Source organism: Podarcis cretensis, assembly GCF_951804945.1.
Source record: "Podarcis cretensis genome assembly, chromosome: Z".
Lineage (NCBI taxonomy): Eukaryota > Metazoa > Chordata > Lepidosauria > Squamata > Lacertidae > Podarcis > Podarcis cretensis.
Window position 1 is genome coordinate 39,021,978 of NC_137184.1, and position 22,144 is coordinate 39,044,121.

Here is a 22,144-nt window from a genome sequence, read left to right on the forward strand (position 1 = left end):
GTGCTTAATGAAAGGGAAATGCTTTTTTAATTAAAAAAGCGAAAAACAAAAGCGAAAAACAAAACAAAACAAGAAACAGGAGTGCTCTTCTACACTCATTTCCACACCTTTTCCTTATGATCACAACCTTAGGGAACTTTGTATGTCAACCTGTCCACCCAAAGAGTCTCTGTGTATCTCCTGGGAGAACCACTTGGATTTTCAGAGATGAAAACTAGGGTGTTTTCATATAATCCCTTTTTTTTAACATCAACACACGTGCATCCATAATCTGACCACTGAGCTGTAACCTTCTCCAGCTTCTTAGGCAGATCAACTGCTACCTCTGATCTTTTCCCCCCTTCTGGATATGCTGGAGATTCAAGTGGAACCTTATGCACACAAAGTGTGTGCTCTGTTGCTGCGCTTGGACTTCCCTAGAGTGGTCCTGCCTCGCTCTGCCTGCTGTGCTTATGTACTCTGCAAAAGCCAGTCTTCCACAGATTTAAAAACACCAAGGCTCTTCGTTCTTGATATAGTAAGGAAAGAATAATTATCCCAAAATAAATGACCAGCAGCTCAAATATAACCTGGTAGTTGCCGTGTACATGTGAAGTGGTCTGCTGGTCACAGCAAGGTACCTTAGTGTTGGGGCCTCATGTTTCTTATAGAAGGTCCCCAAATCCTTCCTCAGCAGGTCAAGATGGGGCAAGGAAAGATAACCTGCCTGGAACCCTGGAGAGCTGCTGCCATACAGTGTGGACATTACTGAGCAAGATAGCCCAATGGTCTGACTTAGTAGACAGCAGCCTCCTATGTTTGCAACAGGGGATAAAGACACTGTCTAGAAACTCTAGAGAAGCAGCTTTATATGAGTTGGGGCATTTGTGGCCCTCCAGTTGTTGTTACGACTCCACCTCCCATCACCCCTGACCAATGCCTATGTAGGCTGGGTCTGATGGAAGCTGGAGTCAAACCACATCTAGAGCACCACAGGATTCACAATCTTTAGGAAAACGAATGAGAGTGCCCACAAACTCACACTGACCATTTCACCAGGGCATCCCTACAAGACAAATGTTTGGATAAGTGAGAAACGGTGATTTACAGGGGCTAGAAAACAGGAACTGTTGGTCTCTTCCAAAGAGGATCAGTTGGAACACATGCAGGGCCATGAGGTAAGGTGAGGTGTCCACCTCAGGCAGCAGGATACATGGGGCAGCAGATCCTCAAGTCAGTCCTTTATTCCCCTGTTGTTCCCAATGCAGATCTTCATTCATCCCTTCTTCCCTGGCAGGGAGGGGACGTGCTGTTTTGTGATCTGCCTCAGGTGGCAAAATGTGTTAGACCAGCCCTGAACACATGCAAAAACCCTGCAGTGTCCATAGACGACGGGCCTTAATGTGGGTTCTGACCAGGTTTCTTACTGTCTTACTGTTACCACATAATCTGAATGGTGGTTTGTGTTCAAAAGCCTACCTATCTGTGTTCCTAAGTGCCTACCTGCCATTGCACATTGTTGACAGGGATGACTGGTGCCCACATGGTCTGGTAAAGCAGAAGGCAAGGAGCACAACAGTAGATGGAGTCAGAGCCAATGGCAAGCCGAGCCAACTGGTCCTGGTTTTGGCCCCATCCTCTTCCCTTCTGAGTTCTACAACCCCAACACCAAGCAGGAAGCTGCCAACAGTACTGGTTGTAAGCAGAGAGGTAGGCAGGTGGTGAGACTGGCTGAGTGCAGAGGTTGGTGGGGCAGTGCCCCATTTGAATTAATGAACCAGTCCACACTGGTTGTAGGCATACAGGGTGTGGGAGTCAGATGAGCAAGAGATGAGCAAGGGACCTTTCAAAAAAGTGCACTTGTCCTTACTTATCTTCTCCTGAAGAGGATAAGCTGCCAAGGAAATGCAGGGTTCTACAGAAAATAGTTTGAAAACCAGAGGCCTGTATAAACTAGAGGAAACAAAACCCTCTGGTGTGTAAGCCCACCATGTCACATACTCCCAAGAGCTTGGATAAACAAGGAGGCATATAAGTGTTCCCGCCACAAAATCCTTTTGTCTTTTTGCACTTCGGAGGGAATCTTATCTGTTTCTGCCTCTAAAGGCTTTCCAGCAGGAATGTTGAGGAACCTTTTTGTTCCCCACCCCAGGGGCCGCATTCCTTCTGACCAACCTTCTGGGGGCCATATCACAATGGCAGGTGGGGCCAGGGGCAAATGCGGGCACTGCAACAAATGCAAACATTCTTTTCCTTCAGTAAGGTCCAAAGCTCACTACTGCCCCTTTCTAGGGCAAAAGTCATGGCACACACATCCCATCCAGCCCAAAATGCTCAAGGAGCATGTGAAGCAAGGCCAGTGGGGGGCATGGCCTGGGGACAAGGGGTGTGGCCTAGAGTTTATAAGGCTAGCTAGAATGTGGCCTTCGGCCTGAGGTTTCCTACCTCTGGTTTTTGATGTCTCTCAAAAGGGCAGCAACTTTGTGGTGTTCAGCTGTCCAAAAGGGAGGACCATTGTTAGTGGTGAAGAAGAAAGGAAATCTAGCATGGCTAAGTGCTTTGATTCTGCATATAATGTAATTTATGGGTTCTTCTTCTTCTTCTTCTTCTTCTTCTTCTTCTTCTTCTTCTTCTTCTTCTCTTCCTCCTCCTCCTCCTCCTCCTCCTCCTCCTCCTCCTCCTCCTCCTCTGTATTACTGGCTGGCAGGCCCAGCTCCCTCCTTCCCACATTGGGTGCTTGCTTGTAGTTGTGCTTAGCCCATTGTGTGCCAGCAGGTTTTTTTCTTCTCCAGGTGAAATTTATGGGAACTGAATTCCGGCACCTCTCATGTGGGCAACATTGAACAAGCATGAGTTCTGGCACCTCTTTTTCTAGAAAAATAGCACTGTGTGCCAGATCCCTGGATTTTGTACAACCTGTGGGCTCTCGGTATACCATAGGTTCTCCTTAACCCTTGCTCTGTTGGGTTTTCCACATCACATCTTACCTGCTGCTAATTCCACTCACCACTCATTGGTCCCACTGCAAGACTCCTTGCAGGACTATGGGTCAAGGCAAACTTCCCTACAGTCCTTGTAGAAATGACCATACTGCTGGTTAAATATGTTGTAGATACGAGCTGTTTATTTAAGTGGGATAGTTTATGTGACCAAGCCTGGTGACAGGCAGGGGCATTCTGATGTGGGGGGCACCCTGGGTGCCATTCCAAGGGTGTGTGTGACAAAATGCTGCCCCCCCCATCAGCAGCACCCCCCGTGACATGTGACATTCCCCCAGGATGTGCACCACGCCCCCTGGAACGAGTGCCAGTCCAGGTACTGGAGCAGGTTGCTTCGCCTCTGGTGACAGGGGGTCAGCATGATCAGGCATCTGTAGATGGTCTTCACCCTAGAAGTGGTCTGTCTGACAAGAACCCCTTTGGATCTGCTGCAGTGAGGAGATAGATACATTGAGGATGGGGCGCCATAGACGGTGTCATGCCTAAGAAGCCATCTGAAATCTGGAACCAACAGTGTATGGGATTCTATAGGTCTGATTCCAGCTCATCCCAGCCCATAAGCATACCTTCCCCCTGCATCTTGGTTGGAGAACCGCATTGCTAAATTCACAGAAAAGCAGATTTCAAAGGACAGCTGTGTTTTGGTTGGCGTCTTGTTTCAGAAAGTGCAGATTAGGTAAGTGTACCTTCAAATGTGAGATGAATTCAAATGTCTCCCTCAACCCTAATTAGAAGATGCCATGTAAAATTTCCCATAATGCCCCTAATGAAGTAGCAATCTGGAGAATTGTGGGGATTTCTTAAATGGTGGCTCAAAGACCCAGCCACCTAATACAGGAGACAGAGAGTAGGTATCTTTGCTGATGAGCCCTGATAGTTGCCTACAGTTGTCAGGTGATTGTGTGGATGGTTATTTTGTCATTTCAACACAACTAATTCCTTTTGATAAAAACTGTATTTAGTGAACCTGTGAGCAATTGCTGATATGGTTTTATTTTGGAAATTTGAAGTATACCCCCAAGTATTTCTGTATAGATGAGGCCTAGAACCTTGTTCTTTCTTTCTTTTTTAAGGGTTCTTAAGAATGGTGGATTTGACCAAACTGCGGGAGGCAGTGGAAGACAGAAGTGCCTGGCGTGCTCTGGTCCATGGGGGCCACGAAGAGTCGGACACAACTAAACAACTAAGCAACAACAACAACAACAACAAGAAGAATGGTGGAAACTATTGCAGTTGCTTGGGTGTAAGTTGCCAGGAATATCCATGAAACAGGCTACTGAGCCAAGTGTTTGCTTTAGGCAAAAGTTCAGAATCAGTTTTTTTAATTTTGTTTTCTTTACAATTTTATTTACAAAATGTATTAAAACTCTTTGTACAATGCCTCATTCAAATGAGGCATAGGAATTTATGCCCACACATGCAGTTTTACACTTTTGACAGCCATGAGTTTCGCTTGGCAGGGTTTTTTTTTCTTCTTCTGTTCACTGAAGTGCAATTTTAACAACCGAATAAAGAAATAACCTAAAAAAGATTTGTTGTTGTTTTTAAAAACAAAAGGGAAAAAATAAAAATAAAAAATTCTCAACTGGCTACTGCTGAACTTCCAGAGCTTGAAGTTAGTAGCAGGATTTTTTTTAAGCAATTGACATTTTTTAATTATTTAAACATGCATGTTTTTAAAAATAACAACCCTTTTACCAAACCCTTCACTAGTGTGAAGTCTCCACTCTGAAAAATTATTTTCATTTGACAAACATACATTTCTTTTTATACAGCATCTAAGAAAATGTCTATTTTTGTTTCCTTTTTTAAAACTTAAATACAACATTTTGCACAGCTTTGCATTTCCTTTTGCTGGAACATTATAGCATTCAGAAATTGAGAATCACAGTTTCATGAAAAAGTACAGCTTCTTTTTGCTTAATACCTCTGTAAAAACATGAGCAGCAGCTTATTCTATGGGAGAATTTTCTTTGATGATTTTTTTTTATGTTACATTTGTGAAAACGTATCCCCCCCCCAAGTCCTATAGTATATCCCTTGATTTAATGAACTATCAAATATATCATCAGTGACCTTTATATGCCTTGTTCTAATGAGCTATCAAATATATTCAGTGACCTCTTTCAAACATTTTTTCCTTTTTTGATTTTAAAGAAAAAATATATTATTCATAATATTTCTTAAAATTTTGTTTAATATCCAGTATGCTATCAGTGAAATGAAACCCTTGCTGAACTACCAGTTGCACATATTGTCATAATTAGAGGTAATTAGTATGTAGATGACTCCTTTAACTTGTATTTTGTCTATCTGGTAAATGACAATGGGTTTTTTTTGTTTTTTGTTTTCGTTTAAAGATGCAGCTTATGAACATATGACGCTGCTTCATAATGAGTCAGACCATTGGTCCACCTTGGGAAGGATGTCTACTCTAAGGAGCAAAAACCTCCCCAAGATTCCAGACTCAGAGGTCTTCCTTCACCCTGTTACCTGAGGTCTTTTACATTTAGAGATTCCAGGAATTAGACCTGGTATCTTCTCTAACTCCAGCCACACGCTCTGCCCCTGAGCTCTTCCAATGTTGTCGACTTCTGCTAGACTCTATGGTGGAGCACATCCTACATCTGAAAAAGCTGTAAGGCAATAAATGCAGTCCGTATCTTAAGCTGTATATACTGGAATGCGTTATATCTGTTAGGAAAACTGAAGATGAACCCTAAGTATCTTTCAGAAAGGAAAGAAAAAAAGTAGCCATGAAATTATGATTGGCAGCAGCTGAGAATATAATAACTACCAGCAATAGTAATGCTAGAGCATTTTGTTACGAGTCGGACCAGCTGGTCTCTTTTGAGGTACCATCCTGTGTTATGTTTTTAATTTTAATTTTTTACAAAGCGAGGCTGATCCACGAAGCATCGTCTGAGCACAGTGCTAGTTTTTTTTTAAAAAAAAATTATTATCATCATTATCATCATTATTATTATCCTAACTATTACAAAAGGAAAAGGAAAAAGAAAAGAAAAGATGGAGATTCTGAAACTGCGTTATGGGGGACAACTGTATTCTTCAGTCCTCTCACTTATAATCATTTGATATTAAATGCTGAATGGAGAAGGGACAATGGTGCCAGCAATAAACATCCAAAAGATATATCACACAGAAACGTGAAATGTGGCAGGAAATGGAATGGAATGAATTCTTCTCAAGACTAGTGATGCTGTTTATTTTTGTTTTAATAATAAAAATAAGAATGCACTTGCAGATGATAGAGGACATGGGTGCATTTCTAGCCTGTCCTCTTGTGTTTTCCTTCTTGAAAACTTTCCTTTGTAAGATACACCAGGTCCTTCCTTGACAAATTGATGCATGAGCCTCCATGATGTTTTATTTCGATTGGTTGACACACCTCCTCCCCCCCTCCATATATTTTCATCATTTTGTTTTGTTTTGTTTGTATGTTACATTCACTTGTTGGAGCAGATATATGCATTTTCTTAAAATGTGAGGCAGGATCTAGAGCGGAAATGGCAAAAGAGGATCCTTACCATCACAAAGGAAGGAACAAAGCAACACATTGTGACAGGAAATCACAGAGTTAGGTTAACAGGCTGCCCTAAGAATATAAGCAGTGGTATTCTGAGGCATAATATTAAGAACAGCTTAATATTTTGATAAAAGGGGGCACTTGAAAACCTTTTGTCTCTTTTCAAAAGAATTAACGTCCATATATACTGTGCAGTGGTATCAAAGAATGGCTTCTGTTGAACTTTTGTTAAAATTATTTTTACAAGAATACTTTTCTCTCTTTCTCTTTCCGTGTATGAGAATATCATCTTCTTATCAATCTGTGTTCTTCTTGTAGTAGTAGTAGTAGTAGTTGTTTTGTTTTGTTTTCAAGCAAAGCAAGACTATTTTTTTGATGGTTTGCATTGTTTTTGAGTCTTAAGAATTTCCTGTAAGGCACTGAAGGAAAAAATAAAATTCCTATGAAGAGTTCATTGCACCATCATCAATAATGTGTCAGACCCGACATCTGGGAGGGAGTAAAATTGGCTCAGGTGGTCAGGATCACTGAAGTTGCTGGGATCTTGGTAGCTCCTTCCTTTGCATGCCATCATAAGTGCGGGATCTGCAATGAGAATGCAACTATCTTAGCTGTGTCCCATGAAAGGGAGGTTATCACGAAGGCATAGGTGAAAACCAGGGACGAGGGAAGAAATGATCTGAACATTAGTTACTTGAGCATTATACTGAAAAATACATAGCACCACAAAATCCAACTAAACAGAGGACTTGTTCACACATTACACTGAACACAGGTGCAAGCTGTCTCTACACATAAACAAGTGTTTGAGTGAAAGAATGTACACTTGCTGATGAGTACAGCTCAACTCTTGAACACACAGGGACACAGACTGTACACTTGCTGAATGCTACATGTGAATAACTGTAAAGGTAGTCAAGTTGCCACAGGCTTCACTTGAGTCAACAGTGTGATGCAGCAGCCAAAAAAAAACTAATGCTATTCTAGTGCAGCAAAAGTACAGTGTCCAGATGAAGGGAAGTAATAGTACCATTCTATTCTGCCTTGGTCAGACCACACCTGGAATACTGTGTCCAATTCTGGGCACCACAATTTAAGAAGGATGTTGACAAGCTGGAATGTGTGCTGAGGAGGGCAACCAAGATGATCAAGGGTCTGGAAACTAAGCCTTACTAGGAGCACTTGAAGGAGCTGACTATGTTTAGCATGGAAAAGAGGAGACTGAGAGGAGAGATGATGGCCATCTTCAAATATCTAAAAGGCTGTTACATGGGAGATGGAGCAAGCTTGTTTTCTCCTGTTCTGGAGCCTTGGTCCCGAACCAATGGCTTTAATCAACAAATAGGGAAATTCCAACTCATTATCAGGAAGAACTTTGACAGTAAGAACTGCTCAATAGTGGAACAGACCCCCTGGGGTGGACTCTCCTTCCTTGGAGGTTTTTAAGCAAAGGTTGGATAGCCATCTGTCTTGCATGATCAAGTTGAAATTCCTGCATTGCACAGGGTTGGACCACATGATCCTCAGGATCCCTTCCAATTCTATGATTCTAAGTGTGTATAGGTAAAGGTAAAGGTACCCCTGCCCGTACGGGCCAGTCTTGACAGACTCTGGGGTTGTGCAACCATCTCACTTAAGAGGCCAGGGGCCAGCGCTGTCCGGAGACACTTCCGGGTCACGTGGCCAGCGTGACATCGCTGCTCTGGCCAGAGCCAGAGCCGCACACGGAAACGCCGTTTACCTTCCCGCTGGTAAACGGTCCCTATTTATCTACTTGCACCCGGAGGTGCTTTCGAACTGCTAGGTTGGCAGGCGCTTGGACCGAGCAGCGGGAGCGCACCCCGCCACAGGGATTCGAACCGCCGACCTTTCGATCGGCAAGCCCTAGGCGCTGAGGCTTTAACCCACAGCGCCACCTGCGTCCCTACAGCGCCACCTGCGTCCCTAAATGTGTATACAGGTACACAAATAATGAACTCATGTAATGTAGCATGTGAATCCCATATATGTAGCTGTCTTCAAGGTTTGCAGATGAGTTTGCAAAATGGATTTAAGGAACATAGGAAGCTGCCTGACTCTGAATCAGGCCATTAATCCATCTATATTAGTATTGCCTATACTAATAGGCAATAGCTCTCCAGGGTTTCAAACAAGGGCCTCTCCCAGTTCTATCTGAAGATGCCAGAGTGACCTTGGGACTTTCTGCATGCAAAGCAGATGTCCTACTACTGAGCATAACTCATAGCCTTCTACTCTCATGGCCGACTCTGGGGTTCCAGTGCTCATCTCTCTTTATTGGCCGAGGGTGCCAGCGTACAGCTTCCGGTCATGTGGTCAGCATGACTAAGCCACTTGTGGCAAACCAGAGCAGCGCACAGAAATGCCGTTTACCTTCCTGCTGGAGCGGTACCTATTTATCTACTTGCACTTTGATGTGCTTTCAAACTGCTAGGTTGGCAGGAGCAAGAACCGAGCAACGGGAGCTCACCCTGTCAGGGATTTGAACCACCGACCTTCTGATTGGTGAGTCCTAGGCTCTGTGGTTTAACCCACAGCACCACCCGCTTTACTGATATGCTAATTAACCTTTCTTTGAAATTATCAAGGCTGTATCTACTTATTTGGAGTAATAACCTCAGCTCCAAGTAGAATTGCCTTACTGAATTAAGAATTAATGTTATGACCTTTGCCTTCCTGGATGGCCGTTGTGAGAAATTACTTTTGGAACAGCTACAGAGGATGTTGTCATTATATTACCTTGTATATAAATATCTCTGTGTGTAGGGTGGGGGTGGGGGGGTGGGACTGAGTTTAGCCATGGAGGAATTTATGTTACATCAAGTGAGCCTGTTTGCTTTCTGCTATCAGACAAGGAAAATTATGTCACCTTGCACTCTTCCTTGCTTGCACTGGCAGAAAATAGAGAGACGAATTTGTAGCTGAATTCTGAATGCTATTTTATCTATGCTATGACTTATAGCTAGAGAAATGATGATTGCTAATGCTATAGCACATTACTGTGACCTTTCAAATGCAGTAGAGATAGGAGTTAGGGCTTATCCACTTCTTGCCCCACTCATTCCAGGCAATGGTCCACAAATGGTTTTCTGCATATTGTCGTTTGCTCTGATTCAGCTTTTGAAAGTGTGTTTTTACAGGGAGCAAAGCTCTGGAGCCAAAAAGAAAGAAAGAAACAAGGGTGCTCGAACACAGAGCTTTAAAGTGTTGGACTGTGCCAGCAAAGCATGAAGGAAGGGTTAGTGTGGGTAAGCCCTTAATCATTGTTAGAAAGCAATAAATGGGAATTCTGCCCTTGTCTTCACCAGGAGATTCCCTAGTCCTACTCCCATGTACATACACACCTGTCATTCACCCTTGCTGCTTATACAAATCACATAATTGTAGAAAATCAGTGTGTTATCCCCCCACCCCCACCCCACCCCCACAGCTTTGGCAGCAGGGGAGACACCTCAAGAATGCACTTACCTGAAGTCACCACAGTTCCCTTTAATAAATGAAAGGGGAAAAGATCATAAGAAAGTCAGGAAAGAATAATCAATGATGTCCATCTCTATGTGTAAGGCTGGAGGGCATGATGATATCCTGGCAAGACCTGTGATGCCCAGTGCCAAAGTTTTCAGGGCTGACCTTCCAGTGAGGATAAATGAGGCGGCTGCTTCAGGAGACAAATTTAAGGGCCCCTCTTAAGGGCAAACAAATTCAATTTATTGTTTATTATGATTTTTTTAATGACATTTGATCTTGTTTTATATTTGTGTGTGTTTCATATTTGTGTGTGTGTGTGTGATTTGTAAAATTAATTTTTGGTGCACTAAGGTGATTGTTGGAGGCTGCAATGTTAATGCATCCAGTCATGGCAGCTAATAAATTTGGGATATTTTCCCATTGAGTATGCGCTGGTGTGTGTGCTGTTTTTATTTAGATTATCTCTCTCAAGTGGTGGCAAGTCTAGGGTGAGCCCTAGAAGCTGCCATTCAAAGTGTCCTGGCATCATAGTGAAAATCCAGGATGGCAAATGGTTTAAGAATTAATCCAATAATTGTTTGGGAATTAAAGGTGGGGAAGCTGCCTTATACGGAGTTGGAATGTTGACCAGTCTCACTGGGTATGTCTCTCAGTGGCCTCTCAGGATTTCAGACATGGTTCTTTCCCAGCTAGAGGGCCCAAGACAAACCTAGGACTTCCTGCATGTGAATCAGGTGCTCTGCCAATCAACTACTACTGCTGTTCCCATGGCATTGCTAGAACACATGTTGGAAAGGCATCAACTGTGTTGTGTCCCATTTCTGATGTGCATAATCCTGAGATGTTACTCCACGTTGGGGAACACAACACCAACAACACATCACCACAGGGAACACCAAAAACATAAACCAGTTGATTTGCTTACTGGACCTTTAGCCGTACCACTAGATCTTAACACTTTCTGTTCCATACACGTTGTAGCCTTCTCTGTACGTAGCATAATTCTGGGTATTGGGTGCAGGAGCAGGCTTAAAGTTTTGTGTGTTCTTTGTGAGTTTCATTCGTTTGGACTCGGCCCGTGACTTGTAACAGAACTCTATCAAGGCCACCGTCATGGCTAGGCCGAGACCGCCGACAAGAATATAGAAAACCCCAGCAACATTGCTCAGGCTCAGAGCGCTTGTCTTGTCCTAAGAAAAACGAACCAGTTGGTTAGTTTTGCAGCGGGAAGGAAAGAGACAGAAGGACAACATCTTTCTAGAGGTGTCTAGCTTTGAAGGCCTAAATGTGTATTTAGACAACTCACTCTCTCACTATTTTGCAGCTTAGAACTCTTTGTACCCAAATCTTTACATCAATTTCAGAGGTAACCATCTGAACCAAAACACTCTTGCCAGATTCATCTCACAAATAATGTCCCATGACATGAAAGGGCTTAAGGCAGGAACACCCAGGAAATAATGTTTTATCTCCCCCTACTTGATACTAACTATACAGTATCTGGTAACAATATGGATAGTTCCCTAACCAGTGGTATTCACTTTGTAGCTGATTACACACAGCTTCATGGTGAATATCACTGTGCTAACCTGAGCCTTTCTATTGATCTTTTAAACATTTCCCCCTCTGAAGCGGGGCAGAACATAGCACGGTGAATTCAGAAAAAAACTGCTTTTTCATTTAAAAAAAATTAAAGGAAGGCCTTTAATTCTGTTGATATTGGAGAATGTAGAGGAAAAGAATCACTTTTTTTTGCTGTTTTAACATCTGGTAGCAACAGTTGCTATGTTTGATGAAGCTGGTCAGCTACTTACAGGCTGAGCTAAATAACCCTACGCTCTCACTTGAGTTTCTGGGATTGAAGAAACAAACAAAACTCCCAGCTTAAAATATTAATCAATCTATACTGTCTAAGGTGCGCCATCAAGGCAATGGGGGAAGCCTTTTGTTTGAAAAAATAATATTAATGATTTCTCTGTCTGTTTTGAGACACCATCATAACCATTTTGCTGCTGAATTGGATTACCTGCTACATGGTTTCTCAATTGTTTGCATACTTATGGTTTGAGCTGTGACACAAAGAAAATCAGAAGGCTTGTCAACATGAGAAGGCTGTGCAGGTGTGCATTGGAATATGAATTCAAACAGATTGAGTCAAACTGGTTAAAGTCTCAGTGTGGACAGACTGCTTTTGGGCTTGCGAGACTGGGTTCCCCTCCCAGCCAGGACTCACATTGCAACCAGTGACTAAGCTATCAGCAGCTGTTAACGTTGCAGGACTAAATGAGCCTCCACGGTTATGAGAATTGCAAAATGTAACTCAGCAAGCAGAAAGTGGCAACAAGCCATTCTAATTAACAAAAAAGCAGTCCACACACAGGGGCTTGCTCCAGTCTGACAGTTAATTTCATCTAAAACCAACACAGCTCTCTCATGTAGGCAAGGCCTGAGTAATTGATGTCAATCTGGATTCCAGACCAATTTCCGGCAGAAATTTGAAACGGACTCTTTAAAAAGTTGCAGGTTAAGCCTCAGCTTACCAAAAATCTTTAAGCAGTTGCAAAATGTCTTTCGAATTTGGACCCCCCCCCCAAATGTCCCAAAACCAAACAATGAAAACCACATCCCAAAATAGATCAGTTCCTTCCAGCCAGGGGAAAACAAACACATTTTAGAAGACTGGGCTTGGCTGTCTTAATAAATTTTGAATCCTTTCTGATTTTTTGGTTTTAGGTTTGAGTTACAAAGAGGCTGATCCTGCAATGGTGCATTCAAACATCCATCGGCCCAAAGTTCACCTTAACAAGAAGCCATCTCCAAGCCCTGCTGGAATCAATACTCATGAGTTGACTTCAGCAGGACCAGAAAATGGAGCCCTCTAAAAAACTTCTAGCAATTCTTATTATGGTCATTATAACAGTAATTTTTCAAAGGCACAAACGAAAGGCAGGTGTTCAATTCTCATCTGTTTGCAATGGGAACTGGACACCAGGCTGTTGTTTGGTGCCTTAGAAATGCATCCAAATCAGTATTTAATACTGGTTGGGCATTGCAGTTCTTTTTTCCTTTTGAAATTGTTCCATTATATATACATCTCCATGTTTCATCACAGCAGGTAAGCATAATGTTTTCTCCCAAATCAAGAAGGAAAAGCGTTTATGGATGGAAACCCCCTGGGTCACTTCTACATCTGGAGTATCCATTTCAAACTTATGGAAGTTCCACTGGAGAAGTCCCCACTGGGATGGTCCACACCCACCGCCCCAGCAACATAATTTGTGTGTGAAGCTTGTGACAAGCTGAAAGCCATACCATAAAAGGGAAATCAAAGTACGCAGTGGCAAAAGTTTCTGGTATGGAATGTAAGTAATACAGTAGCAAAATGGTTTGATGAATAATCATAAAAAAAAATTGAATGGCTAAGATTTATGGAATGAACCAGCAATAAAATAGTGCACTATTATATATATATTTAAAAAATAAACCCCTCCAGACTTTCTTTCTTTCTTTTTTTAAAAAAGGATATGTCATGCTCATTAATGTGAAGTCCTCTGAAAAATATCCATCCTTAACACTCATGCATTTGTTGTTCAAAAACCATCATTGTGCATGGAAAGGAGTTACAGAATTTCATAATAAAATTGATGAGCTTTGAAAATTTATGGAAAATAAAGGCAAACTGGAGGCTAAAAAAATCATACATGGACTCAAACGGAACTTCTGTAGGTATATATTAAAGTAGAGATACCAGTTTGAGATTTTTTTTTTTTGAGGGAGGGGTCAACCTGAGTATATATATAAAAAAATGTACTTACAACTAGCGCCTTTGATACTGCAAAAGAAAAAGGCTGTCATTTTTACTGAGTTTTTTTTAAAAAAATGGAGTTCTCTTAAAAATAAAAAATAAATAAAAATCCCTGCCCTTTTTTTTCTTTTTTTGACGGGGATGGGGTGTGTTTTCCTCAATGCTTTAGAATGTAAATAGTTAACTTTGGAGAATAACTTTGGTATAAAATAAAACAGCGGGTCAAAAATATATATATATAAATATATATGTGATTGCTAATCAGTACAAAAAGACCTTCAGCGACTGACCTTACTTCCCGAGTCCTTGGCGCCACATTCACCCTTATCGTACCACCATTTGTTTTTCAGCTTGTCTAAGATGCCTTGTTCACTGAGTTTCAATACTGCAAGGTTTACAGGAGTTCTTCACGTGGGAAATAACATAAATAACATTATATTATGTTATTTTATGTTATTCAAGCTTTAAACTACTTTAAAACTATACAAAGCGATAAAGCAGGGTTCCTGGCCACAAATGTCAAAAGAAATTATCTCGTACTGCAGGCAAACTGGAATCGTAAACCCCTTAAAAGTTAAAATTCTAGAGCATCGCTAGATCACCAGGTCCTGCCCATATCGCTTTGAGTAATCGGCACACACTGTTAAATAAACTCCATGGAAACAAAGTGGTTCAATTCTCCCCAGTTTTTTCCACCCCTTTTTCTCTCTCTTTTTCTTTTTCTTTTTTTCCGGTGAGTACCTTTAGTCAGCTTGCAGTAGCTTTGCAATAGATTTAAGGTGGAGGAGAAAGATTGCACTCAAAGGTTGCTTATTGAACTAACAGAAAGAATGCCTCTTTGTTTCAGCCAGTGCAGATGAATGTTTTTCTGCTCATCCACTCCCATTCCACTTCACCTATGCATCCAGCTGATGAATAAGATTGGGTTATCCAGTATATTTGCAGAGAATTTCTAGCAATGCAGTTGTGATACACAGGCAATCCCTTTGTACTGTGGTGTGTCAAAAGAGATCACAATGCAGTTTTCTGCACTGTTGCATGTAGAAATTATCTACAGTCACTTTTATCTCTGATCTGGTGCCACAGGAACGCTCTATAGATATATAAAATGGATTTCCTTCTTACGACTAGCATAAATAGGACCTCATGTGGGCTTGGTGAGATCACACCTGGAGCACTGTGTCCAGTTCTGGGTGCCACAATTTAAGAAGGATATTGACAAGCTGGAACGTGTGCAGAGAAAGGCGATCAAGATGATTAGGGGTGTGGGAATTAAGCCTTATGAGGAATGGTTGAAGGAGCTGCATATGTGTAGCCTGGAAAAGAGGAGACTGAGAGGCATAGCTGTCAACTTTTCCCTTTTCTTGTGAGGACTCCTATTTGGAATAAGGGACTTTCCCTTAAAAAACGGGAAAAGTTGACAGCTATGCTGAGAGGAGATATGATAGCCATCTTCAAGTATCTACTGGCCACATGATACGTGCACTTTGAAAATACTTCAGCTTGTTTCCCTTGTCTTATATTCAAAAGAAGGAAAGAAACAAAAGAAAAAAAGGAGAGAAATTCAAACAAGCTAGAAAGTCCCAAGCTATTTATGAGACGTTGACCCAATACATACCTTACTAAGGAAGTGTGAGTTTCCCTAAATTCTGGACACAAACCTCTCTCTGGCAAGGTCTGTAAAAAGGGAGCCATGATGTGGGACAGCTGAATGATGAGACAGTTTCTTGTTGCAGTTATGGGAACAGTGTGGGACCACACGTTCGAGAAATAATGGATGGATTGGATTACACATGCTCTGTAGTCTTATGAATATAAATCCTAGAGTTGCTTCCAACTAAGTTCTACTCAGAGTAGACCCCCTGTCTACTCTTAAATTAAGTATTGTCCATTAATTTCAAAGAATCTACTCAGAATAGGACGAGGATGCAGCCTCTAACAGACTGAGCTACAGTAGGATTGCCACAACTTTGAGAGGTGGGTATGCATTGGTTATGCCTAATCTTGGTTGGAAGGGAGGTTGTAGCATCCGCCTGCCCCTCCATGGCTAAGGGTATCTTGTTAAAAGGATCTGCGAGGAGTGGCTCCTGTCCAATGCCCAGATGGGGACTAGGGCCATACTCCTCCTCCAATGGTGACTGCTTGGGGGACGCCCTGATTTGACGTAGGTCATAGAGTGATCCCCCCCTCCACTCACCAGCTTCACCTTTAGAAACACTCCCAGTGGATGAGCAGGAGTTACATGAGCCATTGTTTACCACAATGCCTTTGGTCAAACCTCACATCTGTAACCAATAAAGTCTCATTTGATCCCCAAAACCAATATGCCATGTGTTGTCTAGTTATTCGCACTTTAGGAAACAGGGTGGTCATGGGGCCTTGATATGCAGCCAGATGAAAGCAGACTCCCACAAAATCTCACAACCACAACAACTAGCCTAGTGAGTTGTTAGGCAACAAGCCTAGCAGCTCACTTTTCCAAAGCATGTTGCAGAGTTGCAGGAGCAGGAGTCCTGATCTGGACTGGGGTCCTGATGTAGATAGTTGGCTTTAACACTTTGCCCCACTTCAGTCCCAATTCCTGCTGTTTGCATTGGTCGTGTGTGTGTGTGTGTGTGTGTGTGTGTGTGTGTGTGTGTTTGTGGAATCTCCCATTCTCTTCAATCAGGATTTCTAAGGTTGAAATGTATTTTTAGGGTCCATCTTATTTTTGAAATGTTAAGTTGTTGGAAACTGTTTTTAATATAATATAGCATTGTGTTTTAATCTCAATATTGTATTTTAATTGTTATAAACTGCCCTAATCTTCTTTTAAAGCCATCCAGGTTGGTGGCCACCACTGCCTTTTACAGAGGTTAATTTACTACAGCACAGCAAGGACATTTTCACCATCCTGACCAAAGTCTATTTTTAAGGGGCAAACTACAGGTGTTGTTAATTTTGTGTAAAGCAAGGAAGTATAGCCATTCTACTACCCTCCACCCCAAAGGGCAAGTTTAGAGCAACAGTGATTTCAAAAAGCTTAATGAGCTACTGGGTGTGATCCCATGGTCAGAAATATCAAAGAGAAGGGAGTCTAAGAAGGATGGGAGTTTCTAAAAGGAGAAATATTAAAAGCCCAAAAGCATGCAATACCAACAAGAAATAAAAGTGGGAAGCATCTAAGGAAACCGGTGTGGCTGCATAAGGAGCTTACAGATGAGGTGAGAATTGAGAAGAGAATTCTCGGAGAACAGGTAGGTCCCTACAGACTGGAGGCAGGCAAATGTTGTCCCCATCTTCAGAAAGGGGGAAAGGGTTAACTACTGACTGGTGAGTTTGACATCAATACCAGAGAAGGTCCTAGAACATATTATTCAACAGTCAGTTTGTGAGCATTTAGAAATGGAAATTGTGATTACTAAGACCCAGCATGGGTTTCTCAAAAATAAGTCATGCCAGACCAATCAGATTTCTTTTTTTTGGATGGAATTACAAACTAGGTGAATAAGTGAACTGCTGTGGATATAGTTTATCTTGGTTTCAGTAAGACCTTTGATTTGGATTTGTGGCTAGTTGACTGCCTGAACCCAAAGAGTACTCATTAATGGTCCCTCATCCTGGAAAAAAGTGACAAGCAAGATGCTGTAGGGTTCTGTCCTGGGCCCGTTGTTGTTCACCGTCTTTATAAATAACTTGGATGAAGGAACTGAGAGAATGCTCTTCAATTTTGCAGATGACAACAAACTAGGATGGGTAGCTAATGCCACAGAAGACAGAATCAGAATTCATAATGACTTTAACAGATTGCAGAACTGGGTGAACTGAACTTCACTGGGTGAAAATGAATTTCAATAGGTATAAATGTAAGGCTCTGCATTTAGGTAGGAAGAACCAGATGCATAAAAATAGGATGGGGGACACCTGGCTTACTGGCAGTAAATGTGAAAAATATCTAGGGGTCTTGATGGACCACAAGGTTAATGTGAGTCAACAGTGTCATGCAGCAGCAAAAAAGGATAATACAGGCTGCATCAACAGAATTATTGTGTCCAAATCAAGGGAAGTAATTGTACCACTCTATTCTGCCTTGGTCAGACCACACCTGGACTACTGTGTCCAATTCTGGGCACCACAGTTTAAGGAGGATATTGACAAGCTGGAATGTATGCAGAGGAGGGTGACCAAGATGGTCAATGGTCTGGAAACTGAGCCTTACTAGGAGTGCTTGAAGGAGCTGGGTACGTTTAGCCTGGAAAAGAGGAGACCGAGAAGAGATATGATAAAGGTAAAGGGACCCCTGACCATTAGGTCCAGTCGTGACTGACTCTGAGGTTGCGGCGCTCATCTCACTTTATTGGCCGAGGGAGCCGGCGTACAGCTTCCGGGTCATGTGGCCAGCATGACTAAGCCGCTTCTGGCGAACCAGAGCAGCGCACGGAAATGGCATTTACCTTCCCGCCGGAGCGGTACCTATTTATCTACTTGCACTTTGATGTGCTTTCGAACTGCTAGGTTAGCAGGAGCAGGGACCAAGCAACGGGAGCTCACCCCATCACAGGGATTCGAACCACCAACCTTCTGATCGGCAAGTCCTAGGCTCTGTGGTTTAACCTACAGCACCACCCGCGTCCCACCAGTGATGTAGTAGTGGTTAATTTTGAGGTAGGGGTTCATCACAACAGCCCCTATATCCCACCCCTCTTCCCATAAATGCAAGTCCAAAATTTTAACATAGCACCCAACCCTTACAGCATTGGTTCAACCCATAAAACACATTGAGCTTTAACTAAATATATTCAGCCAGCTGAAATACAACCTTTAGCTTTTATTTAGAATTGCATTTCATATTGCCAATGAGTGTTACAATTTAAACTGCTGGACTGAAGGAGGAACCCCATCAAAGAAAAGAAGTGCCTAGCCTCTGTTTAGTTCTTTTCATCATTCTCTGACATCCGCTTTGCTAATATGTTCTCACAAACAAACTTGAAATCCTCATTCACTTGTCAAAGCAAGGAGTGTCAGTGATTCTGATGGTTTGATGAATGTCATTGCCACTAATGCCCAGATGCTGCACTTCCCTGCATCCACCCCATACTGGTGGACCAGAGCAGCGCACAGAGGGTAGGACTGGAGGGTAGGACTCAAACCAATGGCTTCAAGTTACAAGAAAGGAGATCCCAACTAAACATTAAAAAAAAAACTTTCTGACAGTAAGAGCTGTTCTGTAGTGGAATGGTCTCCCTTGGGAGGTGGTGGACTCTCCTTCCTTGGAGGTTTTTAAGCAGAGGTTGGATGGCCACCTGTCATGGATGCTTTAGTTGAGAGTCCTGTATTGCAGGGGTTGGACTAGATCAATGTTTCCCAACCTTGGGTCTCCAGCTGCTTTTGGACTACAACTCCCATCATCCCTAGCTAGCAATACCAGTGGTCAGGGATGGTGGGGAATGTAGTCCGAAAACAGCTAGAGACCAAAGGTTGGGAAACACTGGACTAGATGACCCTTTGGGTCCCTTCTATGATTCTATGACTGGATGGTGGTGGCTGTGAGGACTGAATTATTCTCACTCCATGGTCCTGATGAACACACACACTCCACCACCAACGCTGTCATTAGGCTGAGGATGGACAATTCTATTGGACAGGGGTATGAGAGGTGCAAACAGACCTATTATTCTCCACAATGCTCCAACGTGCTGTCTGTACATGCAAAGGATGGGGAAATGGCACCACAGGATCTTTGGACAAATTCTAAACATTATACCAGCAAACTTGCGTTTTCAACATGTCTGCCAGTCAGTGTGAATGCAGAGGCTGTAAGTGTTTACCGGAGAGAGTATCAGCAGGAGAAGGGGGGGGGGTTCTTGAATCTTACCACATTTGTCCATTTGCTCATACAAGGGCATTCAGCCTGACAGATTTCTATCACTCTGAGATCCATTTCTGTGTACATCTGAGGGGAAAACAATTTCAAAACATTCAAGGGAGCGTTTGTAGGGGAGAACTGGTGGGTGTGGAAAGTGTTAACCACTAGGTGTTGCATCCAAAGTTAGTCATACTCAAGAGTATACCCACGGAAGTTATTGGACAGGCTTAGCTTAGGTCTATTAAATCCAACTCATCTGCCACAAGCAGAACTTAACATTGTGTACACACCATACATTCAAAGCAACCCCCAAAAAGAATATTGAGAACTGTAATTTACTCTCACAGGATTCTTTGGGAAGAATATTTAAGGAACTACACTTCCCAGGATCCTTTGCAGGGCAGCTTTAAATTTAAATTTACTGAGTTCTTGCAGCCAACCCAAACTGGATGAGAAACTTCATTCCCAAACGCAACTAATTGTTGGTAACTCTGATTGGCTCTGCCCCGAGAACTTCTGCAAATTTTCTGTCTCCAAAGGATGCTGATAGGATACCAGGTCATGAGGGGGAATTCGGGGGAGGGTCCGGCAGAGGTTTTAGTAGCAGCTTTTGCCTCTGCCGAGGAGGCGCCTTCACAGAGGAGTGAGAGAAGTCGGGAGAAAGTTTGAGGCGCGAGACAGGTGTTGTAGCTGCAGCTGCAGCGCCCGCGCCCCTCTCAGCACTGTCCCATCTCCTAGCCGTGACTGGTCTTCGCTGCTATCCGGGTGCCTCTGGAATAAGAGAAACAGGCAAGTCACCCCTCCTGCTTCCTCTCGTTTTCCCGCTGCCGCTTGACAAGTCTCCCCATTTGCTTGTGGGTCCGACGCAGCCATGTCCCCCCCGTTCTTCGCTGCCGCCACCGTCAAACGCCTGCTGGCCTGGAAGACGTTTACTTTCAACGAGCAGGAAAGCAAGGTGTACGAGAATGCTGTCAAGACCTTGGTGAGGAAGACCCACGCCAGTAAGCAGCTGGGGGAGCTGGAGAAGGCTATCAGCACTCAGAATCCTGGCACCAAGTGCATCACCATCACCAGACCTCTGTTTGAACAGATGTATGCGTCCTGCGGAAATAACTTCCCGCACACTCTCTACTGCCGGCTGTGGCGATGGCCAGAGGTGCAAAGCCACCATGATTTGCGTAGCATGGAGACGTGTGCAAATGCCTATAAAAAACTAAAATCTAAAGTCTGTGTGAATCCGTATCACTTTGAGAAAGTGGAAAAACCAGAGTGCGAGGGTGAGCCAGTATTCACATTGCTCCAGAGCTCCAGTGCTCCAGTGCGCCCGCCAATAGAGCCAGAAGCTCCAGCTTCATATCCTCCATTGGAGGATCACAGCTACCATGCTCCAGGAAACTCTAACCTCCAGGCAAGCTTTGTCCCTGGAAGCAGCACCTCTGGCCCTGGAAGCAGCACCTCTGGCCCTGGAAGCAGCACCTCTGGCCCTGGAAGCAGCCCCTCTGGCCCTGGAAGCAGCACCTCTATCCCTGGAATCAGCACCTTTGTCCCTGAAAGCAGCACCTCTGTCCCTGGAAGCAGCACCTCTGTCCCTGGAAGCAGCACCTCTGTCCCTGAAAGCAGCACCTCTGGCCCTGGAAGCAGCACCTCTGGCCCTGGAAGCAGCACCTCTGGCCCTGGGAGCAACACCTCTGTCCCTGAAAGCAACACCTCTGTCCCTGAAAGCAACACCTCTGTCCCTGAAAGCAGCAACTTTTTCCCTGATATCAGCCTCATTTTCCCTGAATTCAGCACCTTTTTTCCTGGAAGCAGCACCTCTGTCCCTGAAAGCAGCACGTTTGTCCCTGAAAGCAGCACCTCTGGCCCTGAAAGCATCACCTCTGGCCCTGAAAGCATAACATCTGGCCCTGAAAGCAGCACCTCTGGCCCTGAAAGCATCACCTCTGGCCCTGAAAGCAGCAGCTTTTTCCCTGATATCAGCCTCATTTTCCCTGAATTAAGCACCTTTTTCTTTGGAAGCAGCACCTCTGTCCCTGAAAGCAGCACGTTTGTCCCTGAAAGCAGCACCTCTGGCCTTGGAAGCAGCACCTCTGGCCCTGGAAGCAGCACCTCTGGCCCTGAAAGCAGCACCTCTGGACCTGGAAGCAGCACCTCTGGCCCTGAAAGCAGCAACTTTTTCCCTGATATCAGCCTCATTTTCCCTGATTTCAGCACCTTTTCCCCTGAAAGCAACACCTTTTTCCTTGAAAGCAGCCCCTTTCCCCCTGAAAGCAGCACCCATGTCCCTGGAAGCAGCACCTTTGTCCCTGAAAGCAGCACCTCTGTCCCTGGAAGAAGCACCCATGTCCCTGGAAGCAGCATGTCTGTCCTTGGAAGCAGCACCAATGTCCCTGAAAGCAGCACCTCTGTCCCTGTCCCTGGAACCAGCACCTCTGTCCCTGGAAGCAGCACCCATGTCCCTGGAAGCAGCACCTTTTTCCCTGAAA

The 22,144-nt window shown here is 43.6% G+C and overlaps 2 protein-coding genes across 2 annotated transcripts in view; one reads left to right on the forward strand and one right to left on the reverse strand.

Moving 5' to 3' along the window:
* Positions 1-4,283: 4,283 nt before the first annotated feature.
* The window catches only part of GRIA3 (glutamate ionotropic receptor AMPA type subunit 3), a 210,227-nt gene continuing 192,366 nt past the window's right edge, over positions 4,284-22,144 (reverse strand). The window contains exons 15-16 of the mRNA XM_079962761.1: positions 10,937-11,201; positions 4,284-7,110 (exon numbers count right to left, since the gene is read on the reverse strand). Of these exons, the coding sequence (XP_079818887.1) occupies positions 10,956-11,201 (246 nt within the window). The 3' untranslated portion in view covers positions 4,284-7,110; positions 10,937-10,955. The remainder of the gene's footprint in view (positions 7,111-10,936; positions 11,202-22,144) is intronic.
* Positions 19,290-22,142, forward strand: LOC307207782 (mothers against decapentaplegic homolog 3-like; the record flags this gene model as incomplete). Its single annotated transcript, XM_079961844.1, has 4 exons — positions 19,290-21,090; positions 21,214-21,263; positions 21,747-22,092; positions 22,125-22,142. Exons 1-4 carry the CDS (start codon positions 20,533-20,535, stop codon positions 22,140-22,142), a joined length of 972 nt encoding a protein of 323 aa, XP_079817970.1. The 5' UTR covers positions 19,290-20,532.